The sequence below is a fragment of the Bos indicus genome, chromosome 22, assembly GCF_029378745.1.
Source record: "Bos indicus isolate NIAB-ARS_2022 breed Sahiwal x Tharparkar chromosome 22, NIAB-ARS_B.indTharparkar_mat_pri_1.0, whole genome shotgun sequence".
Taxonomy (NCBI): Eukaryota; Metazoa; Chordata; class Mammalia; order Artiodactyla; family Bovidae; genus Bos; species Bos indicus.
This window is the reverse complement of record NC_091781.1, coordinates 16,993,072-17,016,522: the sequence shown is the minus strand read 5'-3', so window position 1 is coordinate 17,016,522 and position 23,451 is coordinate 16,993,072. Positions and strand designations below refer to the sequence as shown.

At 47.0% G+C, this 23,451-nt stretch overlaps 1 protein-coding gene and 1 non-coding gene across 2 annotated transcripts in view; both read right to left on the bottom strand.

Annotated features, from left to right (window-relative positions):
* Positions 1-1,988: 1,988 nt before the first annotated feature.
* LHFPL4 (LHFPL tetraspan subfamily member 4) overlaps positions 1,989-23,451 on the bottom strand; it is a 31,455-nt gene continuing 9,992 nt past the window's right edge. Inside the window, exons 3-4 of the mRNA XM_070776280.1 lie at positions 8,735-8,971; positions 1,989-5,488 (exon numbers count right to left, since the gene is read on the bottom strand). Coding sequence (XP_070632381.1) covers positions 5,388-5,488; positions 8,735-8,971 — 338 coding nt within the window. The 3' untranslated portion in view covers positions 1,989-5,387. The remainder of the gene's footprint in view (positions 5,489-8,734; positions 8,972-23,451) is intronic.
* On the bottom strand, positions 12,035-12,107 carry TRNAE-UUC (transfer RNA glutamic acid (anticodon UUC)). The gene has a single exon. It is a non-coding gene; the product is annotated as a tRNA-Glu (tRNA).

The window sequence follows — 23,451 nt, the reverse complement described above, 5'->3', positions numbered from 1 at the left end:
TTATCTTTAAACTCTTAGCAGCCGTGACCTACAAACACTCAGAACTGTTCCATGTTGAAAAGAGATTCCATAGTCTCCTCTGGATCACATGCTGATCCTTGTCCACTGCTGGTTCACTATACTTCATAGTTCCTGAAAAAATTCCACTGATGTCCCCTTCTTATCCACACTTCTACGGTGATCCTCAGTCACCTGCCGTTCTCTCCCTGAACAGACCTCAATTCAGTTCTACTCTCACTCCTCTGGACATGCTTTTATCAAATTCAACAGTGGACTCTTTGTCCCCAAATCTAAGGGACCCGTTTTTAAGTCCCTAAGTCTGGACCTCTCCACTACATTTGACCAGTTGAACTTCCCCTTGAATTCTAAATCCTTGGTTTCCCTAACACCACATTCTCATCATTCTCGTCAAAGTTCTGACTCTTCCTGGACGTCCATTCCTCTGACCATTATACATTAGTGTTTGCCAGCATTTTGCAACTCAGTTCTCTTTTCACACAACACAGCCACCCTGAATAAGCTCGTCTGTGCTTCACTTGTCTCTGTTACCTGCATGCTCAGGTTTCTGGCCCAGATCTTTCTCTTGAGCCCCCAAAGCCATGTCAGTTAGCTGACTACTGGACAGTCCATCAGGATGTCCCACATGTATGTCTCAAATTGATTATCTCATCCCTTGCTATACTGGCAATTTTTCCCTTTCCCCTCAAACAAAAAATTTAACTCTCCTCATTGCCATTTAATCCCTTACCACCACCACCACCACCCCTGTCAGTAAGTATAATTCAGATTCCTAAATGTTAAATTCTTTACCTCTCTCAAAACCACTGCCACCACCTTGCTTCAGGCCAGACTTCTGCTTTCCTTTTTATTAAATTTTCCCCAACTAACTCAGCCCCCATAACACCACAAGAAGAGGGATCTATCTGAAATGCATATCTAATTGTGTCCTTTTTCTGCTTAAAATCCTTCCCTGTTGCTCTTAGGTCTGAACTGCTGTAAACAGTCCCAGCTTTGTCATCATCTGGCCTTTGCTGATCTCTCCAGATGAATTTCTGACCTTCCCTACCTCACACTTTGCAGTTCAGCATTATTAAATTGCTCTTCTCCACAGGTTCAATTCTGTTTCTCATCTCAGCCTTTTTCCCCCAGCTGCCTTCTTTCATGAATGGCTTTCCTGGCTCCTGCCTACTTACCTCCTGTTCATTCTACAGTAAGACCATCCATCCCCTGCTCTACCCACCCCACCTAAAGCCATGTAACGTATCCCTTTACCCACAGTACCCTGCACCAGGCAGATTTCACATTATTGTTACATGTTAATATCCCCAACCAGACCATTAAGACAGAGGCTCTGATTTTCTTTTTCAAGTTCTAAGCAGATAACTGTGTGCTCAAAATGTGTTGAATGAAGGCTCAGTTCCCAAATGCAAAAGTTATAGTCAATAGAGCTGCCATCTGGGCCACGTTACTATGTGTAAGACACTGCAACACAATTCACAGGCATTCCCTCATCTGTTCCAAGTTCCCTGAGAGCGCTGTCATCATCCCCATTTACTCAGTGGGGATTTAGAGGTGAAAGGACTTGCCCACAGCAACTCAGGAGGAAACGGTGGAGCCTTGTGTTCCAGCCCATGCAATCAGGAGCTGGCAAAGATGGCCAACTATTCTCTCTCCTGGAAATAACTCCAGTTTTAGTTGTTAACAGACTACATTTCAGTTAGGTGTGTGGTGTGACTCAGTCCTGTGGGATCTCAGGAAGTCTCCTTAAAATGAAATGTGGACCAAAGTGACAAGTCCAAACAAGGCCATGAGGTGTCCTTGAAGATGAAAGCCAGGGTTGAAGACGGTGCTGAGTTCTGTGTCAGTCGTGGTCCAGCTACCTTCATGTAAAGTCTGTTAATACACGGCTATACCTGGTACAAAGGGTCAGGTTGAATCTCACCCCTCTTAATCCCCTGGGGGCCAACTCAGAGAAGGAGAAGCTAGCATGGGTGATATAAAGTGTGTCTTTATTTGAACATCATTCCACCTGCACTGAAGCTCAAATTCAGCAGCAGCAGAAGGGGTCAGGACCAAAATCAATGTTACCAAATTGGACGATGAACAGCGAGGACACATTCAGACAGAACTTACTAATGGTTGTAGACAACACCAAGCTATCCTAATGACACACAGCACGGGCCCTCTGCTGGTCAGAGCTCAGGGGAGGACTGTGGCTCCCTGTTCCCTTCTCAGGAAACTCCAGTCCCACCTGAAGGCTAGCCCTGAGCCAGGCAGGGGCCTGCGGAAGTTTCTCGTGCCAGGAAGATCCCAGCTTCTCCAAAGAGAGGGTTTTTTGGTTTCCCTCAGTTCACACTGGGAGCTGCAGAAGGGTGAGTCCCCTGTGCCCAAGCAGGAACCTCAACAGGCAGCCAGGCAGGAATTTTTCCCCACACAGCCTTCTCTAAAAGCTCCCAACTTCTTGGCTATAACAGGCCTGAAAAAGATCTTGAACCTACCCATGGTACTGATCCCCAAAGAGGAAAGTGCTCACATCCTGAGACCTGGAAGGACTTGAGCAAGCAGTGCTCTGAACCCCCTTGAGGTTGGAGCTGCCTTGGCCTCTCCTGAGAGTCCTGCATCAGGCAGAGGAATCCCTTTCTGGTCCAGGCATGGCGAGGGGAGGAGTGCCTCAGTGGACCGCTCACCCCCAGCTCAGCCTCTTTCAGCTGGGAACAGGCGATCTCCTCTGCTTCCGCCTCCTCCCAAAGGCTTAAGCCAAGTTGCCGGGTATGAGTGAGGTGAAACACAAACGTCCTCGCTGTGGTGGCTTCCTGGCCCCGGAGAGCCATCTGGGTCCTGGCTCGCTGCCGCTTTAGCCTCACCAGGGGCCTTGCTGAAGCACCTCCTTCCTGCTCTGCTCCCACCTCTGCTGAAGCCTCTGGGACAGGACTTTGGTTTGGTACCCACTCCAGCCTCCTTCCCTTCCCTAAGGTACCCTGGTGTTCCTTCAGTCCCACCAACACTCTCCTCCTAACCCCAGGCTCCTGGGTGCATTGCCCACTGCCCCTCAGTCAGGGCAGCAGGGGGCTGGGCGGACGGTGACAGGGAAACCGTCCAACCACTCCAAAGGAAACCACCCCCTTCTCTACCACTAACCCACTCCAGTGGCGCTAACCTGCTGGGCAATCACCTAGATGCAATTCCTTCCCAACAGGGTGGGGCATGGCTGCCTGGGCCCCACCTCTGCCTCTTAGGAGCTAGGTCCCAAGCTTCCTGCCAGCAGCGCACAGGGGTTTGTGGCTCCCGCGGGTGGCAGCGGCTCCCCATTCCCCATTGCCCTCCCCTTCCTTTCTTCCCCAGCACCTGGCCCCCTGCAACTCACCTCTTCCTCTGCCTCCTTACCATTCCTGTCCTGCCTTGTCTCTGGTCACTCTTTCTGTATTTTGTAATACCTCGTTCAATCTCCTTCTCATAGCTCCATCCCTCCCTCTTCTCCCAATCTTTGTGCCTCCTCCTCTTTCCCCTGTGTCTGTCTTCCCATTTCTAATCACTTGTTCCTGTTCCCTCCTCCTGATGGCTTCCAACATCGGGCTTTGGTTAGGATCTTGAAGGAACTCACTTCTGCACCCCCCCCCCCAAGCTCCCCCCACCCTCTCACTCAGCGCGGGACCCTGGGGGGAGCAGGAGGAGGGGCACAGTGCAGGGGCCCGAGCATGGGGGAGGGGGGAGGGGGGGTGTTTGCCCAGGAGGAGGGAATAGAGAGGGCAGGGATCAGGACTGAGCACGTTCCAGGTTTCAGGAATCCTCCCAGAACCGAGCATCTGATTCCAGTTAGGGTCCAGCTGGGGGACTCGGGCAGAGGATTTCTAGGGTCTCTTGGCAGCCCTAACTCTGAGGTCCAGGTCCAGGGAAAATGAACACAGGTTGTGAACACATGGCACTCGCTGCTTTCCTCTCTCCTTCAGCTGAGGCCGACATGACATGGTGACCACGTGCTTCCCCACTAAGACTGCAGGGGCCTCCCGCTGCCCCTCCACAGTGGGCCAGGCAGCAGGTACCTGAAGACAGAAGTAGGCACACAAGATGAAGCTAAGCAGCCACCCAACAGGGGGCTGGAGGGGGCCATCCACACCCCAGGCCAGATGGCTCTACCACCAGGACCCCCAGGCAGTGACGGGAGGTCAGACACACCTGCAGTCTCTATCCTGTGCTCCCAGGGGCAGGGGAGAGAAAGAAGACCCTTCATCTGCCCCCAACACACACGCGCGCGCGCACACACACACACACACACATTCACTCATGCCTCGGCTCCAAGCGTGCCCACTGAGTTTGAGACCGTGGGCAAACCACAAGGTGAGAGGTGGGCAGGGAGAAAGAAGAGGTGGGGACAGGGTTACAAGGCCTGGGGATGGGGACAGGGGGTACCCTGTTCAGAGGTGACCTGCAAGTTCAAGTTATGCAGAAAAGTATCAAAGAGGCAAGACAGTCTCTGCCCTTGGCAGAAGGGGTAGGGGGGACAACATGAGATGGGGCAGAGGGGTGAGGCGTCCCCTAATTCCCCACTCATGGGCCCCTCCCCCAACCCCTAACCCTGACAACAGGGCCAAGAAGTCTATGCTGTACAAAACAGGCCAGGGTCAAGGTCCAGTCCCTGGTGAGCCGTCCACGCAGGGAGGAGACGGCCAGCCCCAGGCTGAGCCACTTTCAGCCCCAGCCTGCAGCAGCCACGTGCCACCAAGACAGGAGTCAGCGCAGCCTCCAGAGCGGCCCGTCTTGGCTCAGAGTCCGCGCTGACAGGGCCCCAGTCAGCAGCAGACTTGGAGGCCCTGTGCTTTCTCCCTTGGTGCAGCTCGGATTCCTTCAGGAGAGCTAGAAGCAGGCTGGAGCAGAGGGGCCTCGGGGAGGCCGGTGGTGCCTGGAGCTCTGTAAGGAGATGATGGAACCGTTGTTGGCAAAAAAGAAAAAAGGTAGGAAAGAGTCCAGTCTGCCCTGGAGCAGTATCTTGAATAGTTTCTGCAGGAGGTGGGGACCAGAGGAGGCGAGGATGGAGCCAGGCCGCAGCCCCCCAGACTCGGGGAGCCTGGTGGGGAGCCACAGCTCCTCTTTCCCCAGAGACTCAGCAGGGCCCCAGCCAGGCTGGAGAGGAGGAGGTGGCCAGGGGCTGGGGGCCAGCTCCCTTAGGTCAGCTGAAGGAAGTGCAGACCCCCAGGGTCTGCAGGGCCTCTCCCCTCCCCCAGGCTGCATGTCAGGCCCAACCTCTCTTCAAAGCCCAGAGTTCGCAGGCAGATAGCAGGTGAGGTCAGTCCAAGATCGGGGTCTTCCCTCGGAGCGTGAATGGAGGGATGAGAGGGCAGGAGACAGGACAAGCTGAGGGCAGATCAACTCCTGGGCTGTGATTCCGGCCTTCAGGGTCCCTGTGTGTGAGCAACAGGACACGGGAGGACTCCCCATCCGGAGACATCACCCCCTGGCCGCAACACAGAGCTTACTGTAGAGCCCACAAAATCTAAGAGAAACAGAGAATTGGAGAAAGTCAGAGGCCGCCCGGCACTGGGGCTCCCTCAGCCTCTCCTCAGGGCAGAGCTGGGTGGAGGGGTGAGCTGCACAGGTTCTGAAATGCCACCAGGCCTGATGAGCTGGGAGGCCTTGAGCCAGCTCATTCAACCTGAGCCCCAATTTCCTCATCTGTACAACGGACATAATAGCCTACTTCTTCAGAGTGATTCTGAGGGGTCAAAAGACATAAATGATGCCTGCCGAGGACTCTCAGTTCAATTCAGTCGCTCAGTCGTATCCGACTCTTTGTGACCACATGAACTGCAGCACGCCAGGCTCTGCACATAGTACACGGTGAAAATGCCAGCACGGCAGAGCTTAATTTTGTTCCAGAGGGCTTTGGCTCAGAACTGAGCTGTGAAGCTCACTCACCTTGAGTGCCCAGTGAGGGAAGGAAATCCCCAAATGCTGAAGGAAGGCAAACGGGCTCCCTTATGTCATTTTTAGGGCGCTTTGGGGAAGGAGGAGAGGACGCTGAGTGGGACCCACATGGCCAAACCCCCTCCAAAAGGCCACATGTCTGTCTTTGTACTGCACTTCTGGAAGCGGCCACCAGAGGGCAGGCTCTGACCTCACACGAAGACCATAGAAAGCACCAGGCGTCTGTGACTCCAGAGACAGGAGCCTCAGAGGCTCAGAGGCTCAGGAGGGCTCTGAAAGGGGGCCTGCCAGCAGGGAAGAACTTGGCCTTCGGACTTGGACCTGGGCTCAAATCCTGGCTCCACCAGTTAGGTGACCTCAGGTAAGTTACTGGACCTCTCCAGACCTCGGCCATCCCACTTATAAAATGGTCACGGTGCCTGCCTAATGGGAAGCTGTGACAAGTGACAGCTCTCACTGAGCTTTCACCACCTGCCCCTTCATAGGCATAATTTTGCTTCATTGCCGGACAGCCCTGTAAGGTGGCACCTTTCTCAACACCGTCGTTTTTTTTTTTTTTTTTTTTTAGTTTTATTGAGATATAACTGACATACAGCACTGTATAAGTTGGAGGTGTACAGCATAATGATTTGACTTATATACTGTGAAAGTATTAGCAACCAATTTAATTTTTTTCTAATTTACTAAATGCTTAATATATGGTAACCTTCATTTAAAACACATTAAATTTACATAACCTACATTACGTGAAATAGGCTACAAAATCCTCAATATTTTTTGGCATTCTGAAATTTTTACACAAACCACAGCTGGGGAAGTGCTGATGATTAGACAAAATCTGCTCTTTCTTCTTTCTCTTACTCTAATAGTCACCTCTAAGACATGTTAGACTGGAGGCTGAGTCTTCCCTATCATGGGGAGGGGATCACTCTCCTCAGAGCAGGAAACCTCATGGAGAACAGGGATTGGGACATGAGTCAGTATCACTCAGATTCCTCTAAAATGAGAAACGTCTGACTTGTAGAAGGAAGCTTCTCAGAAGGATGAAATGAAAAGGTTGTTCTGAACCTGGAGGGCCTCCCCTCATCCCTGGTCTCATCTCATGAAGACAATTCTGAGGGGTTCTTCTGGGCAGGTGGGATGAGTTGGGTAGAGTCTGGGGAGTCAAAGCCTAGCACCAGGGCAAGTGTTCCTGTGGTCATCTGGTGTGCCTGCTTGTATCCAGGTCCCATTATACTGAGAAGAGGATGGACACCTCCACAGATCAGGTCTCTGAGTATCCTCAGGGGATAAAAAGGACCTGAGTCTTACTCTCTTTTGTCCACCGTTTTCATTTAGGTACTGCAGGAAACAGGCTCAAAGAGGTAAAGTCATTTCTTAGCTCATCCTACTTCGAACACAAACAATTTGCCATCATGGCCCAGGTGTATTCACACCACAATACCAGACTACCTCCTGGCAAATGAGCTAATAACCATCACTATCATTATGCCCATTTTATAGACGAGAGACTCAGATGAACGTAATTAAAGGTAAGTGCTGAGCATAGATCCAGCATCTGCCAGCAGTTCAAGGAAGGTTGAGACTAAGAAAACGGTGAAATCCGATTTCTCAAGGCAGAAAACAGGCACCCAGACAGGCAGAGTGTCCCCGCCTTCTCCAGGGGCAGTGTGGGCCCCTGGGTCAGAGGCTGGATCTTCCTTTAGAAAACAATCTGGAATTATCATTACAATTTTGAGTGTGCAATTCCACTTCAGGGAAAGACGCTGAGAAAACAGAAAACAAAGACCAGGACGGTCATTCTTGTAATGACCTTCCCAGTAACAGAAAAAAGAAAGAAAAAACAGGGAGCCTCCCTAACAGCCCCTACAAGGAGAATGGTTAAGAACCTACAATTCTGTCATCTTACGTAACACTAAGCATTCCATAAAATGATAAAGGTCTTAAAGATGTGCTCTAGAACTGAGCACCAAGGGCAATCTGAGGAGGGATCTGTTTCCATGATGCCTCTCCTGTATCAACATGACACGAACATGGATTTCATAAAGGGATGTACGTAGATACATAAGTAAGCATCTGATAACAGTGGTTAAGCCTCTGGCCTTGGTGGTGTCAATTTCTTTTTTATATTAATGTTACCTGATACATATGGAGGTTTATGTGTACTGTACTAGGTATAAAGCATACTGTACCAAACATCTGTAGGCTCACCATGCAGGAACTTAACTCACCAATAATGTGTACCCATCCACCTGTCCCCCACCTCACATCCTTGCCTCTCTGCTTCCATTCCGACCACAGAGAACCACCATCCTACCTTCTGTATTGATCATTTGGGTTTTTTGGTTTGTTTGTTTTTAAATACAATATTAAACTGTATTTAGTGTAGTGTTACTTAGTTTTTAGCTTTAAAAAATTATCACTCTGTCATCTTCTGGAATTTGAGTCCCCCTGCCTCAATACTGTGTTTCTAGGATGTAGCCATTCATTGTTAAAACTGGCATTCATTCATTTCCACACGTGTAAACAATCCCGTGATGTGACTACATCACCATGTATTTATCCATCCTCCAAGCTGCTTTTAGTTGCTTGCGATTTTGAAACTGCTGCCAAGAGCATTTATGCACATTTCTCCTGGGTTTATACTCATGGTAGGGTTTGCTGGGTCAGGCCCCTGCAAATGTTTAGATTGAGGGATAACCTCAAACTGTCTCCAAGGCAGTCGGCCTCTCTGTAAGGGCTCCTACTTGGGCTTCCCTTGACTCGGAAGGTGTCCCGCCCCACCCGGCAGCCGCCGCCAAGCACGCCCACTCGCCTTTGTTCTCCTGCTTGAGCTCTTCCTGCAGCAGGTCAGTTTGCCGGTTCCCCAGCACGAAGGCAAGGAAGGAGAGGATGAGGGCGTTGAGGATGCCGATGATGGCCAGGATGTACGCCCAGCGCACCGAACAGTCCCCCAGGGAGTACTTCCCAGTCTTGGCCCCGCACATGTCTCGGATCGTCTCGGCGTCCCAGCCGTCGGGGAAGATCATGCAGCCCAACACGAGGCACAGAGCTGAGGGGGCGCCGGGCCGAGCCCACCGCCAGGTCAGGAAGCAAGAGAGAAGGGGTTGATTACTTCCCAGAGCCTGAGGACCACCAAAAGCCCCCCGTAGGCTGGGACCCCGCACCCCGACTCCACCCATCAACCCAGGAGCTTATTAATCCCTCACCGACCTAGAAACTAGACTCTAGGAGGGCCTCATGCCTGGTGAGCAGAAACGCAAGGCCTTTGCCTGCCCCATCAGATCAACAACCCCTCCAGGAAGCCCTCCTGGAGACAGGGGAAAATAGCAAACCAGGGTCACCTCCTTCATCTCCCTTTAGTATCTTGGCACATCACTCCCTCATCCTCGTCATTCTTTATTTTCTATTTCTGTCATTTACTCAACAAATTTTTATTGAGTGCCATTTTCCAGGCTCAGTAGGCCACCTCCAGGCTGGGATCTCCCCCTCCTGGCAGTGAGAGTTTTTGACTGTGTTTGCTGGAGTGACATTGCCTTTTTAGTGTCTGACAGTCCGACAGAGACTGCATCACTGTGTCTGAGACGCAAAGGCTCCCAAAGGCTCAGGTTGGAGCAAGGGGGCCCTTGACCCCATGCCAGGCCCACAGGGTGCTAGACCTGAGTTTAAGATGACAGTGATGACAAGGTGGGGGTGGTAGTCAGTTCTACCCACTGCCTACAAGACACAGCTAGTCCCCAGGGTGGGTAGGGACCCCTGGCTTTGCCATCTCCTTCCTTCAACTACCATATGTGAGAAAGCGTTCACCACAGCACAGACTCCTCCCTGCCTGAGTTCTGCCTCTTCTGGTCTCATCCCCCACCTTCCAATAGGACAGTCCTTCCGCACATCCCCAAGGATGTGTTCCTCACACTGACACAGGGCGCCTCAACAGCACTCTGATCTTACACACACACACACAGGAGCAGGCCTTCATTCCCCTCTCCTGTGCTCGCCTTCTTCAAGACAATTCTCCATACAGCTAGTCCATACAATGTTCAAGGGGAGGCCGCCTCTATTTAACGGCTGGGAAACGAGTTTGCGGCAAAGGGGATGGCAAATGCAAAAAGCCTTGAGGCAAGAATGAGCTTGGTGAGTTGAAAGAGTTCCATAGTTTGAAGATGCCCTTGAGAAACCCAAATAGGGAAGAAAACTCAGGGAGCACTCAGGGCTGGAGATATAAATGTGGGAGCTGTAGACGTGGAAATTCCCGGGGCTAGACATTATAGAAACTGATGAGAAGACCCAGAACTGAGCCCAGAGGTGCTCTATCATTTATGGGGCAGGACAAGAGAAGGAGCCTCTGGAGAGGGCTTGACCCATTCATCTCCCCATATTCCCCTAGCACTTTCCAAGACCCTCCAGGACCCTGGAGAGAGGAGGAAGGTCAGTTGCCAGGGATGAAGAAGTGGCAGATGGCATCCCCAGGGCGCTCTGAGGGGTCGGGGGAGTGCACTCCCACCTCCCCATTCTTGGTCCTGAATCTCCAGCTTGAGGCAGGGGTGAGGAAAGAGCCTAGGGAGGAGGAAAACCCACCCCATCCCTCTGCCTCCTCTCTCGTGTACAGTGTTTCCTCTCCCGCCCAGAGCATCCCCGTCTCCATAGAAACACGGCAGTATCCTGCGGGTGGTCCTCCTCCCTCCGCAAGCTCAGCGTTGAGTGAGTTTTTCTTCCCCAGGGCTCTGCGCCTGCACGTTCTCTTGGTCTCCGTGCCTCATCACTTACGTGCCTCTCTAGTCGTGCGTCTCCATTCCTTTCTCTTCTCCACCCTTTTCATCCTTTTTTGCCTCTATCTTCACATGCCTCCCCCTCTCTCCAGCTAGTCCATCAGTGCTCAAGCCTCGGTCCTGACCCTCTTTTCTCCTTAGATCTCAGCATCTGACATTCATTCAACACCCCCCCTCTTCTGTCTTTTCTCACTTCTCTTCCTTCTCTTTACCTATCCCCTCACCCTTCCCCCTCTCTGACTCTTCATGAATATCTGCTATGTGTCAGGCACTGTGCAGGCTGCTGGGGACACTGGCAGGCATGGTTTCTTGTCCTTAGGAGGAGAGGTGTGTGGAGAGGAATCAAATCAATATACAAATAGAATACTTATACGTGTCAGGGAGTGACTGGAAAGAGACCCAGGATTACAGGGACACTCAGAGAAGGCAGGGGCTAGGACCTCTCCATCTCTCACTCACTCTCTCTGCCTCCTCTGCTCTGCAGTGTTCTAGGTGGTGGCGATGGGGCCCCAGAGACTGCTCTGGGAACAAGAAACACCCAAAAATAATGCAAATGGAGAAAAGTCAATCGGACAGGTTTCCTAAGACCTGGGAAAGACAGGAAGAGACCTCTAGGGACAGTGTAGGCCAGGTAAGTGATCAAGAGGCTCAACAGTCAGTGTAAGAACTAGAGGCAAGGCAGCCTTCAACATCCCCATTTGATGGATGAGAAACCGAGACTGAGGTCTTTGGAGTACAAGTTCAAGTGTCTTTTTGAAGTGATGAGCTGGCTGAATTGGGTAGACACAGGTGCAAGGTGCAGGGTGGGGCAGGTGGGTGCATTGTGGGACATACAGCATCAGCCTCGGCCTCGACCCACCACCCACGGTGTCTTACGACACTGTCAGATGTTGCCTTGGGGGCAAAGCTGTCCCTGGTTGAGAACCACTGGTCTAGGGGGAGGCGCTCTCAGATGGGGCGCAACTGTCCAGTCACCCTAGCGTCCACTGACTTCCCAAGCAGCCAGGAGGTGTGAGAAATTTAAGATGAATGAAGTTAAAGTTATTAATAATATGATAATGCTAACAAATAGTATTGAGTGCTTAACTATGTACTAGGGTACTAAGCTCCTAACATGCATGATCTCATTTAATCCAATAAGAAATCTAGAGGAGGGAAAAATGATCAGCCTCATTTACAGATGAGGAAATTGAGGCACAGAGGAACTAAGTATCATACCCATGTCACACAGCTAGGAAGTGGTGGGCTCTGTATTCAAACCCAGACAGGTCTTCACTTCATGTTTCTCTTTGAGCAGACTCACTTTTTTTTTTTTCTCTGGCCACACTACACGGTTTGTGAGATCTTAGTTCCCCGACTAGGAATTGAACCCAGGGCCTCGGTGTTGAAAGCACAAAGTCCTAACCACTGGACCACCAGGGAATTCCGTAGACTAACTTTTTAACTGAGGCATTCACTTACAAAGTAAGCTTTATATCAGTATCAAAGAAAGGAAACCAGGATCATTTGCCATAGACAGAAGGAAACTATAATCACAAGTATGTGTGTGCTCAGTCACGAAATCACGTCCGACTCTCTGCGACCCCATGGTAGAGTGAAACCACACGTTGTTCTCAGGTCCAAGCTGGACACTTTTACCTGTCAGATGCTCTGAGCCACCTCAGAGTACCCTGAAAAGGAAGGAAATTCTGACAGGAGGGATCTTGAGGACACTATGCTAAATTAAATGAGTCAGTCACAAAAGGTCAAATATTGTATGATTCCACTTACAAGAGGAACCGAAAGCAGTCAGATTCCTACACGCAGAACGCTGGGCATCAGAGATGACAGGGGAGGGTGTGGGGAGTTAGCGTTTAATGGGGACAGAGTCTCAGTTCTGCAGGTGAAGAGGGAGCTGTGCGGATAGACGGTATGGATGACTGCACAACGGTGCGGACGTACTTAATGCCACAGAACTGGATACCTAGGAATTGGTAAAATGGTAAATTTTATGTAATGTGTATTTTACCAGAAAAGAGAGAGAGGAAGGAAGGGAGGAACGGGAACACAGAAAATGACATGATGTATTTTCCTCGTGGATGTGTATGTAATGCACACAAAAATATCTTGGAAATACAGAAATTAAGTTTATAACCATGGTGGCCTTTGGGCAAGGAGAGGATGGGAACTTTAACCTGTCTGTAATACTTCAGCTCTTCATGGAGTGAATGTATTCATGTATTGCTGCTAAGTCACTTCAGTCATGTCCGACTCTGTGCAACCCCATAGACGGCAGCCCACCAGGCTCCCCCATCCCTGGGATTCTCCAGGCAAGAACACTGGAGTGGGTTGCCATTTCCTTCTCCAATGCATGAAAGTGAAAAGTGAAAGTGAAGACGCTCAGTCATATCCAACTTTCAGCGACCCCATGGACTGCAGCCTACCAGGCTCCTCCATCCATGAGATTTTCCAGGCAAAAGTACTGAAGTGGGGTGCCATTGCCTTCTCCAAGAAATGGCAGCCCACTCCAGTGTTCTTGCCTGGAGAATCCCAGGGACGGGGGAGCCTGGTGGTTGCCATCTATGGGATCTCACAGAGTCGGACACGACTGAAGCGACTTAGCAGCATAAAATTAAAAAACATAATTAAAAATCCTGGTTTTTCAGAGAATACACATATATACACACATAAGCTTGCAAGTCTATATAAATATTTCTGGAAGGATACAGAAGCAACTTAATGATGGGCACCTCTGAAACACACCCCGGTGTGGTGGAGCAAAGGAGGGAGACACTATTCTCTGCCCTCCCGTACTGTTGGAAGTGTTTAACGTGTGCACGAATTACTTTGATGATAAAAACGATATTATTATGTTCAGTCCTTTTCCACCTACGTCTGGCCATGAAATCCTCTTAAAGGTGTAAGCCTTTAAGAATACTTTAAAAAACTAAAGGAAAGTTGAAAGGAAAAATGATAACTTGGGTTTGGGGAATAAACCCAGAATGAGACTAAAAAAGTGATGAATTAGTAAAAGAAAATAAACAATATTTGTTTTCTTTAAATTGTGTGTGTGCTGTAAATGTGCCTTTATATAAAGCTTTTTAATTATGCATTTTATGCTTAGCTATTTTAGCAGAGTTTCATTATGATAGCATTACACTATCCTCAAGGGACATCCACAGGGCCAGTCACTCCTAGATGGAGGCCTTTGTTTATGCTCAGCTGGCCCCTCCATGCCTGATATATCACAGCTGCTACCCATTACTAGGAGGTCAGATTGGATGTCCCCCAGGGCTTTCTTTTCCTGAGCAGACTCCAAAGAGGTTTGCTATGGACTGAACTGGGTCCCCACAAAAGTGATATTTTGAAGCCCTAACCTCCAGTGTGAGAGTATTTGTGGAAGAGGCCTTGGGGAGGTAATCAGGGTTGGTTGAGGTCATAAGGGTAGGGCCCCATGATGGGATTAGTGTCCTTATAAGAAGAGACACCGGGGCTTCCCTAGTGGTCCAGTGGTGGAGAATCCACCTGCCACGGCAGGGAGCACAGGTTTGATCCCTGGTCTGGGAGGATCCCACATGTCACTGGGCAGCTAAGCCCGTGTGCCACAGCTACTGAAGCCTGCGTGTCTACAGCCTGTGCTCCACAAACAGAGAAGCTACCGCAGTGAGTGCCCACGCATCCCAACAGAGTAGCCACCGCTCACCGCAGCCAGAGAAAGCTCACAGCAACCAAGAGCCAGCACAGCCCAAAATAGGTAAATAAAAATAAATAAATCTTTAAAAAGAGATACCAGAGAGTTTGCTCTCTCTCCTCACCTGCCATGTGAGGACACGGCAAGAAGGAAGGAGGTAGCCGTCTGCAGGCCTAGAAGAGGACTCTCAACAGAACCTAGGTCTTGGAATTCTAGTTTCCAGAACTAAGAGAAAATAAGCGCAAGCCACCCAGTCTATGGTATTTTGTTGTTGTAGCTACATGTAACAGTTTGGATGCATCTTAGAGTCATAACACCGGGAAGAACTGAATCCCCTTATATAACATTCATACTGATAACCCTGGTCACTTCTAAGGAGGGAACTTAGGGGCTGAGGACAGGACAGGACAGAGACCTCGCACTGCCAACCTGTGGCCCCTTTTGAATTCAGGACCACGTGGATAAGTGACCTACTGAAACCATAAGGTAGGTGGGAGTTGACCACTAATAAGTGACTATTGCCAGAGATTTTTCACTCAATGAAATAATTAAAGCAACAAGCAATCAAAACGCACAAGCCAAATGAAACTCACAGAAATAATGAATTAATCACATACAAAAAAACAAAACCAAAAATCTCTAGACCCCTATTGACTGAGCTTGCCAATTTCTAGGAATGTATCCTAAGAAAATGCTCAAGCATGTGCTCTAAGGTTTAGCTGTGTGGATGTCTATCACGTCATTTGCAAGAAAAGAAGGAAGCGATGAGAAGGAAGGCAGAGGGGGAGATACAATAAAACAAAGAAGGAAAGAAATAAGCAGCTAATTGTCCAACATCACAGGAATATTCTTTCATACCATGGAATACTATTCCCCTATTATATTGAGTAAGATTTAATGATACAGAAATTACTCATGATACGTTAGGTTTCAAAAGAATGTGAAAAATAACATACAATATAATTTCATTTTGGGGATACTTACATAGTTATAGCAATAGTCATATAAATTTACCACACCAGGTCCTATGCTAAGTATCTTACACACATTACTTCATTTAATCCCCACAACACTCTGCGGAATAAGTGCTGTTATTATCTTCTTTTTACAGTTGAGGACATAAAGGCACAAAGAGGTAATCCAACTTATCTAAGGCCACAGAGCTGATAAGTTACAGAACCAGGATTTGGACTCAGCTAGTCTGGCTCCAGAGCCTGCTCATAATCAGTACTCTGTACGATGCAGACCAACAGTTAAGATGACTGCTTCTGGGAGGGTGAGATGACATGTGTAATCTTGCTTATCTATATTCTCCAGTGTTCATACAAAGAACAATGATCATTTGAAAAAGCTGTAGGTGAGAGATACGGAGGGGCAGCATAGCGCAGGATACACGGATGGCTGCTCGTGTCCTGTATCCTCTGTGAGTCCCTTCCTCACCTTTAGGAAGGTTTTTCTGGAAAGAACCAGGCCGACTTTGGGGCTGAGAGGAGCCTGGAAAAGGGTCTGTGTTGGCACTGTGACCACAGCTTTCCAAGGGAGTGCTTCCCCAGGCCCGATGGAACCCTCCTCCACCCTGAGACAGAGACTGTCCTCATGTCCTTCACACCAGCTCCGTCATGCCCCCCCAGGGCAGGGGCTTATGGCACAGGGGAGACGGGGTCTCTTAACAGTCACCCCGACCCGCTGGATCTGAAGAATAGGTCCAATCTTAGCGCTTCTGTCAGCTGGGGAGCTCAAGGGTGGGAATCCTGTGCCGGGGCTCCCCATGGCCCCCCCCAGCACCCAGATGATGGAGGCACCCTGACTCCTCCCTTTCCCTCACCCCCACATCCCATCCACTTGCAGGGCTGACTAGCTTGACCTCCAAAACGTATCTCGGGCTGACCTCTTTTCTCTGTCTCCACTGCAGCCATCTGTCGAGGCCGCGTGGTCTCCCTCCCGAGTGACCGCAGTGGCTCCTAACTGGATTCTCTGCTCTCATCCCTGCCCTCTCTTCGTCTGCTCTGCACTCAGCATTCAGAGGAAGCTTTCCAAAGCAGACCGTGCCACTCACTCACCTGCTCAACACCTTCCCAAGTTGCCCTTTACGCTCAGGATAATCCCTGAGGCCTCATCCCAGACTGTGTGGCCCTCAGGCTCCCCCTACTTGCCTCCAAGCCACTCGGCCTCTCGATCCCTACACTCCTGCCATACTGCACCTCCTTTCCAACCGTCATCCTAACACTAACCTAACTACCTTTTCTTGTTCAGCCCTACCCCGACTCCCCCGGAGGTCTTGGCACTGACTGCTCCCTTTCCCTGGGACACTTCCTCCAAGCCATTCAGTCCCTGGGTTGTGGTTCCTGATCTCGAGGAGACTACAGTTTAGTCAGGGGACTGTTAGGAACACAAATAATTGTACCTGGTGTCACAGATGCTGTTACAGAGAAATGGGGGTACCCGTCACTTTGTGCAGTAATGATAATATTTGGGAACAGTATCTACCACACCACCCCTGGGTCCAGCCTGTACAGAGCCCTCGCGTGGCCTCTGGACAACCCTGGAATCCGCCACCCGCTGCATCTCCCACTGCCCTGGCTCAGCTCTGCCACACTCAGCTCAAGGACTCGGGCAGAAGCCCCCTGCTGCTCTCCCTGCTTCCTGCCTCACTCCTCCAGTCTGGCCCAGGCCCATCCAGGTGGCCCCATCCCTTCCCTGTCCCCTCTGGCTCCTCCAGGAAGCCGTCCTTTCTCGGGGCTGTTCTCCTCAGCTTCTCTGTTGCTAATTTGAGCAGCTGCTCTGGCTCTTCTCTCCAAGCCGCCTTTTCTGGCTCCTCCTCCTCCTTGCATCTGAAAGGTTGGTGTTTCTGGGCTGTCTCCTCTTTTGCTTCCACAGGCTCTCCCCTCGCCCCCGGGCCATTTCACCCACACACAGACTCACATCTGCATCTCCAGCTGAGACCTCTCTCCTCAGGCCAAGGCCTGAAAAGCCAACAGCTGTCAGACCCTCCCTCTGACAAATTCAGCCTTTCCCAGACTGAGCAGATCTCCTACTGGGTCCTTTGGCATGTCATTCCAAGACACAATCGTTCAACGAGGGGACCTGGAATCATCTGCAAAGCCTGTCTGTCTTCACCTCGCCCCACCAGACACACAGCTGCTGGGCTCCTAAATAAGATCTCCTCCTTCCCCTCCTCCAGCGCCTTTCACCTGGACCACTGCCATGCCCTCCACCAGGCTCCTGATCTTCCATCAAGTCTCCATCCAGTCCGATCCCTGCGGCAGCTGCCCAAGTCATCTTGCTAAACCCACCTCTGGCCCTGATCATTCCCATGCCTCCATGTAATTGCTCAGAACCTAGGAATAAGACCCCAAATTCCAAGGCCAAACTTTCTAAGCTCCCTGCTTTTCTAGGTGTATCTCCCAGTTCTCAGTTTTCAATCTTTCTTTTTGTGTTTTTAATTGACCACAATTTTACCTAGATTCACTCTAATCTTAACTTCCCTCCAGTCCCAGAAGATGAGAGACCCTTCTCTTTTTTTTAAGATTTTTTTTGATGTGTTCTATTTTAAAAGTCTTTATTGAAGTAATTATAATATTGCTTCTGTTTTATGTTTTGGTTTTTTCATCACAAGGCATGTAGGATCTTTTCTTCTCCATCAGGGATCCAACCCACACCCCCTGCATTGGAAGACAAAGTCTTAACCATTGGATATGAGCTAGTTACTATTATAGTCTCCATTTTATAGTGGAGGAAACTTAGAGTCAGAAATTGTATAACCTTCCAAAGGACACTTTAGTTGGTAATGCCACACTCAGGATTCAAATTCAGGTTAGCTGACCACTGAATATGCTGCCTCCAAAGGAGAGGGTGGTGGAGCTAGGACTTAAATCAGAGCTCATCATCTGTTTATTCAATAGACACTCTGTGCCAGGCAGACTCCTGATCCAAGGCTCTCATTATGCCATTAAACAGCTCTGGGATTAAAGGTTCATAATGATGGATAAGATGAAATGGAAATGAAAAGAATAAAACAAAAATAAAAGACTGTCAGAATAAGAATAGTTCAGCCCTCAACCTCGTTACACCTCCAGCCCATCCTCTCTACCAACAAGCAGATCTCTGCTTCCCACCCCCACTCAAAACACTCCAAGACCTTTCTAGGTATTATACTACACTCAGGAGCCATACCAGAAGGAACTGGTAATTTGCTTAAGCTGAGAAAAATAGAATTTCACCGTGGAGAAAACACCCATAGACAAAATCAAAAAATAAACTGATGGATAATATTTGCAACTCATATCACCAAGAGCTAACTTTTAACTTATAAAGAGTTCTTACAAATCAAAGGAGGAAAATACCATTAGCTTGGTAGAAAAATATTTATGAACTGACAGTTTATAGAAAAAAGATAGGAACACCTTGGAAATATTGTGGGTTTAGTTCCAGACCACCACAATAAAGCAAATATCACAATAAAGCGAGTTACACAAACTTATTTTGGGTTTCCCAGCACATATAAAAGTTATGTTGACACTATACTGTAGTCTATTAAGTGCACGATAGCATTATGTCTTAAAAAAAGTACAAACTTAATTTTAAAATCCTTTATAGCTAAAATAAATGCCAAAACAATTACAAAGATCACTGATCACAGATCAACCATAAGAAATAAAATAATGAAAAAGTTTGAAATATTGTGAGAATTACCAAAATGTGACAAAGAGACACAAAGGGAGCAAATGCTATCGGGTAAATGGCACCAATCAACTTGCTCAACACAGGGTTGCCACAAAGCTTCAAATTGTTATTAAAAAAAGGAGGGGGGCAATATCTGTGAGGTGTAATAAAGTGAACTGCAGTAAAAGGAGGTTTGCCTGTATATATAAAAGGCACTCAACCTCATTCCTAAAAGAAAGACAAATTACTACCATAATAGAGTACTTTTTGCCCATTGGGTTGTCAAAATATTTGATAACACATTCAGTTGGCAAGAATGTGGGGAAACAGGTACCCTCATACACTGTTGCTATGAGTATATCTTTGTGTAACTTCTGTGGAGGAGCCTATGACTGAATCTGTCAAAATTGTAAACACAGAGACCATTTAATCCAGCAATTCCACTCTAGGTCTTTATTTTATCCTAATACTTACATATGTGTCTTAATTATTTATATACAACATTATCCATTGAAATATTGTTATGGCAAGATGTTGTAAACAATTTAAATATTGATTTCTAAATGATGACGCATCCATACAAAAGTATATTATAGGAATTTTATAGGAATAATATAGGAATATTATAGGAATTCCCTGGCATCCCAATGGTTAAGACTTTGCCTTCCAGTGCAGGGGGTGTCAGTTCAATCCTTGGTCGGGGAGAACTAAGAATCTCCACATGCCTCGTGGCCAAAAAACCAAAAACATAAAACAGAACCAATATTGTAACTAATTCATTAAAGACTTTAAAAATGGTCCACACCAAAGAAATTTTGGGAAAAAAAAGTATATTATGCAGCTCTTAAAGAAAAAGTAACTCTCTATACACTGATTTGCTACAATTTCCAAATGTGTTGTTGAGTTTAAAAAGCAAGACAAACCAACTGTTTAGTATCCTACCATTTGTGGTGGTTTTTAAATATGTCCACAACTTTTAAAATATACTTCTTTTCAAGAGGAGGAGCTGAATTCTCCTCCCCTTGAATGTGGGCTGGATTTAGTAACTCACTTCTAAAAATAGAGTGTGGCAGAAGTGGTCTGTGATGTCTGAGATTAGAACATAAAAGGCAGTTGCTACGACAAAGGAGGCAAGAAGGTACAATGCGAAAAAGATAGTCTCTTCAGCAAGGGGTGTTGGGAAAGCTGGACAGCCACATGTAAATCAATTAAATTAGAACATTCCCTCACACCATATACAAAAATAAACTCAAAGTGGCTTAAAGACCTAAATATAAGACATGACACCATAAAACTCCTAAAAGAGAACATAGGCAAAACATTCTCTGAAATAAAGCACAGCAATATTTTCTTGAATCAGTCTCCCAAGGCAAAAGAAATAAAAGCAAAAATAAGCAAATGGAACCTAATCAAATTTAAAAACTTTCGCATACCGAAGAAAACCATCAACAAAATGAAAAGACACCCTACAGAATGGGAGAAAATATTTACAAACTGTGCAACTGACAAGGGGTTAATAACCAAAATACATAAATAGCTCATACAACTCAAAAGAACCAAATAATCCAATTTTTAAATGAGCAAGGCAGAAGACATTTCTCTGAAGAAGACATACAGATGGCCAATAGGCACCTGAAAAGATGCTCAACATCGCTCATTATTAGAGAAATGCAAATAAAAACCACAATGAGGTTATCACCGCACACTAGTCAGAATGGCTATCCTCGAAAAGTCTACAAATAACAAATGCTGGAGAGGATGTGGAGCACAGAGAACCCTCCTACACTGTTGGTGGGGATGCAAATTATTGCAGCCACAATGGAGAACAGTATGCAGGTTCCCTAAAATACTAAAAATAGAGGCAACATATGATCCAGCTATCCCACCCCTGGGCATATGTCCAGAAAAGACCCAAAAAAAGTGATATATATATATATATATACACACACACACACACAGTGGAATATTATTCAGTCATAAAAATAATGAAATACTGTCACCTGCGGCAACATGGACGGACTCAGAGAATCTCATACAAAACAGAAACAGACTCACGACTAGAAAACCAGCTTATTGCTACCAGAGGGGAAAGGAATAAATGAAGAATAAGGGATGCACAGACACAAAATTCTATACATAAAATAGATACACAACAAGGATTTACTATATAACACAGGGAACTATACTCAGTATCTTATAATAACTTATAATGAAATATAATCTGAAAAATATATAACTGAATCACTTTGTTGTGTACATGAAACTAACACAATATTAAATATTGTGTAAATCAACTATACTTCAGTCTTTTTAGAAAAAGGCAGTATGATGCCCAAAACAATCTTGAAAAAGGAATGCAGTTGGAGGACTTACACTTGCTGATTGGAAAACTCACTAGAAAGCAACAGTCATCGGGACAGTCTGTTACTGGCATAAGGGTGGACACAGAGATCAACAGAGCAGAAGTGAGAGTCCAGAAATTAACCCACAGTCAGCTGATTTTAGGTGAGGGCGCCAAGACCATTCAACTCAGAAAGAACACTGTTTTCAATAAACACTGCTGGGACAACTGGACAGCCACAAGTAAAAGAACGAAGCTGAACCCTTACCTTACGCCATACACAAAAATTAACTCAAATGGATCAGAGCCCTAAGTGTAAGCATGAAAACTATAAAACTCTTAGAAAAAAACATACAGGTAAATTTTTGTAACCTTGGATTTGGAAACGGATTCTTAGATATGACACCTAAAGCACAAGCAACAACAACAACAGAATGATAGCTGGACTTTATACAAATTTAAAACTTTAGTGCTACAAAGAACACTATCAAGGTGAAAAGATAGCCACAGAATACTAGAAAATATATGCAAATCATATATCTGATAAGGGACTTACACCAAGAATAAAAACAACTCTTACAACTCAATAGTCAAAAGAAAAATAACCCAATTTGAAAATGGGTAAAGGGGAAGGGGATGTAGAGGAAAGAAACAGGTGAATGAGAGATTAAGAGGTACAAACTCCCAGCTGCAAAATAAACAAGTTATGGGTATGTGAGGTACAGTGTGGGGAATATAGTCAGTAACTATGTAATATCTTTGTACAGTAACAGAGTAACCAGAGTTATCACGGGGATCATTCTGAAATATATAGAAATACAAATCACTAAGTTGTATGATAGGAACTAACATAGCACAGTAGGTAAATTATACTTAAAAAAAATCAGAAAAAGAAATCAGATGACTTGTGGTTATCAGAGGTGGGGGTGGGGTGAGACAGAATAGGATGAAGGTGGTCAAAAGGTACAGACTTCCAGGGATAAGATAAATAAGTACTACGAATGTAATGTACAGTATTAGAAATACAATTGCCACTGCTGTATATTATATATGAAAGTTGTTGAGAATAAACCCTAAAAACAAACAAAAAACAGTAAATCATAAGAGTTCTTATCACACAAAAAATATTTTTCTATTTCTTTAATTTTGTATCTACATAATCACTGCAGATGGTGATTGCAGCAAAAAATGAAATTAAAAGACGCTTACTCCTTGGAAGGAAAGTTATGACCAACCTAGATAGTATATTGAAAAGCAGAGATATTACTTTGCCAACAAAGGTCCGTCTAGTCAAGGCTATGGTTTTTCCAGTGGTCATGTGTGGATGTGAGAGTTGGACTGTGAAGAAAGCTGAGTGCTGAAGAATTGATGCTTTTGAACTGTGGTGTTGGAGAAGACTCTTGAGAGTCCCTTGGACTGCAAGGAGATCCAACCAGTCCATCCTAAAGGAGACCAGTCCTGGGTGTTCATTGGAAGGACTGATGCTAAAGCTGAAATTCCAATACTTTGGCCACCTCATGCGAAGAGTTGACTCATTGGAAAAGACCCTGATGCTGGGAGGGACTGGGGGCAGGAGGAGAAGGGGACGACAGAGGATGAGATGGCTGGATGGCATCACCGACTCGATGGACATGAGTTTGAGTGAACTCCGGGAGTTGGTGACAGACATGGAGGGAGGCCTGGCGTGCTACAGTCCCTGGGGTCTCAAAGAGTCGGACACGACTGAGCAAACTGAACTGAACTGAAGCTGATGGATGTTTGCTAAACTTATTGTGATAATTATTCATATGTAAACCAGATTATGCTGTATGTCTGAAACTTATACAGTGCTATGTGTCAATTATATCTCAATAAAACTGACAGGAAAAAAAATGGGCAAAGGACTTGAATAAATGTTTCTCCAAAGAAGATATGCAAATGGCAAACAAGCATGTGAAGATGTTTAATCGTTAGAGAAATGCAAACCAAACCCACAGTGAATTACCAGTTCATACCCACTAGGATGGCTATAATCAAAAAGTCAGATTAAAAAAAAAAGATAATAACACAAGTGTTGATGAGGATATGAATAAGAACCCTCACACACTTGCTGG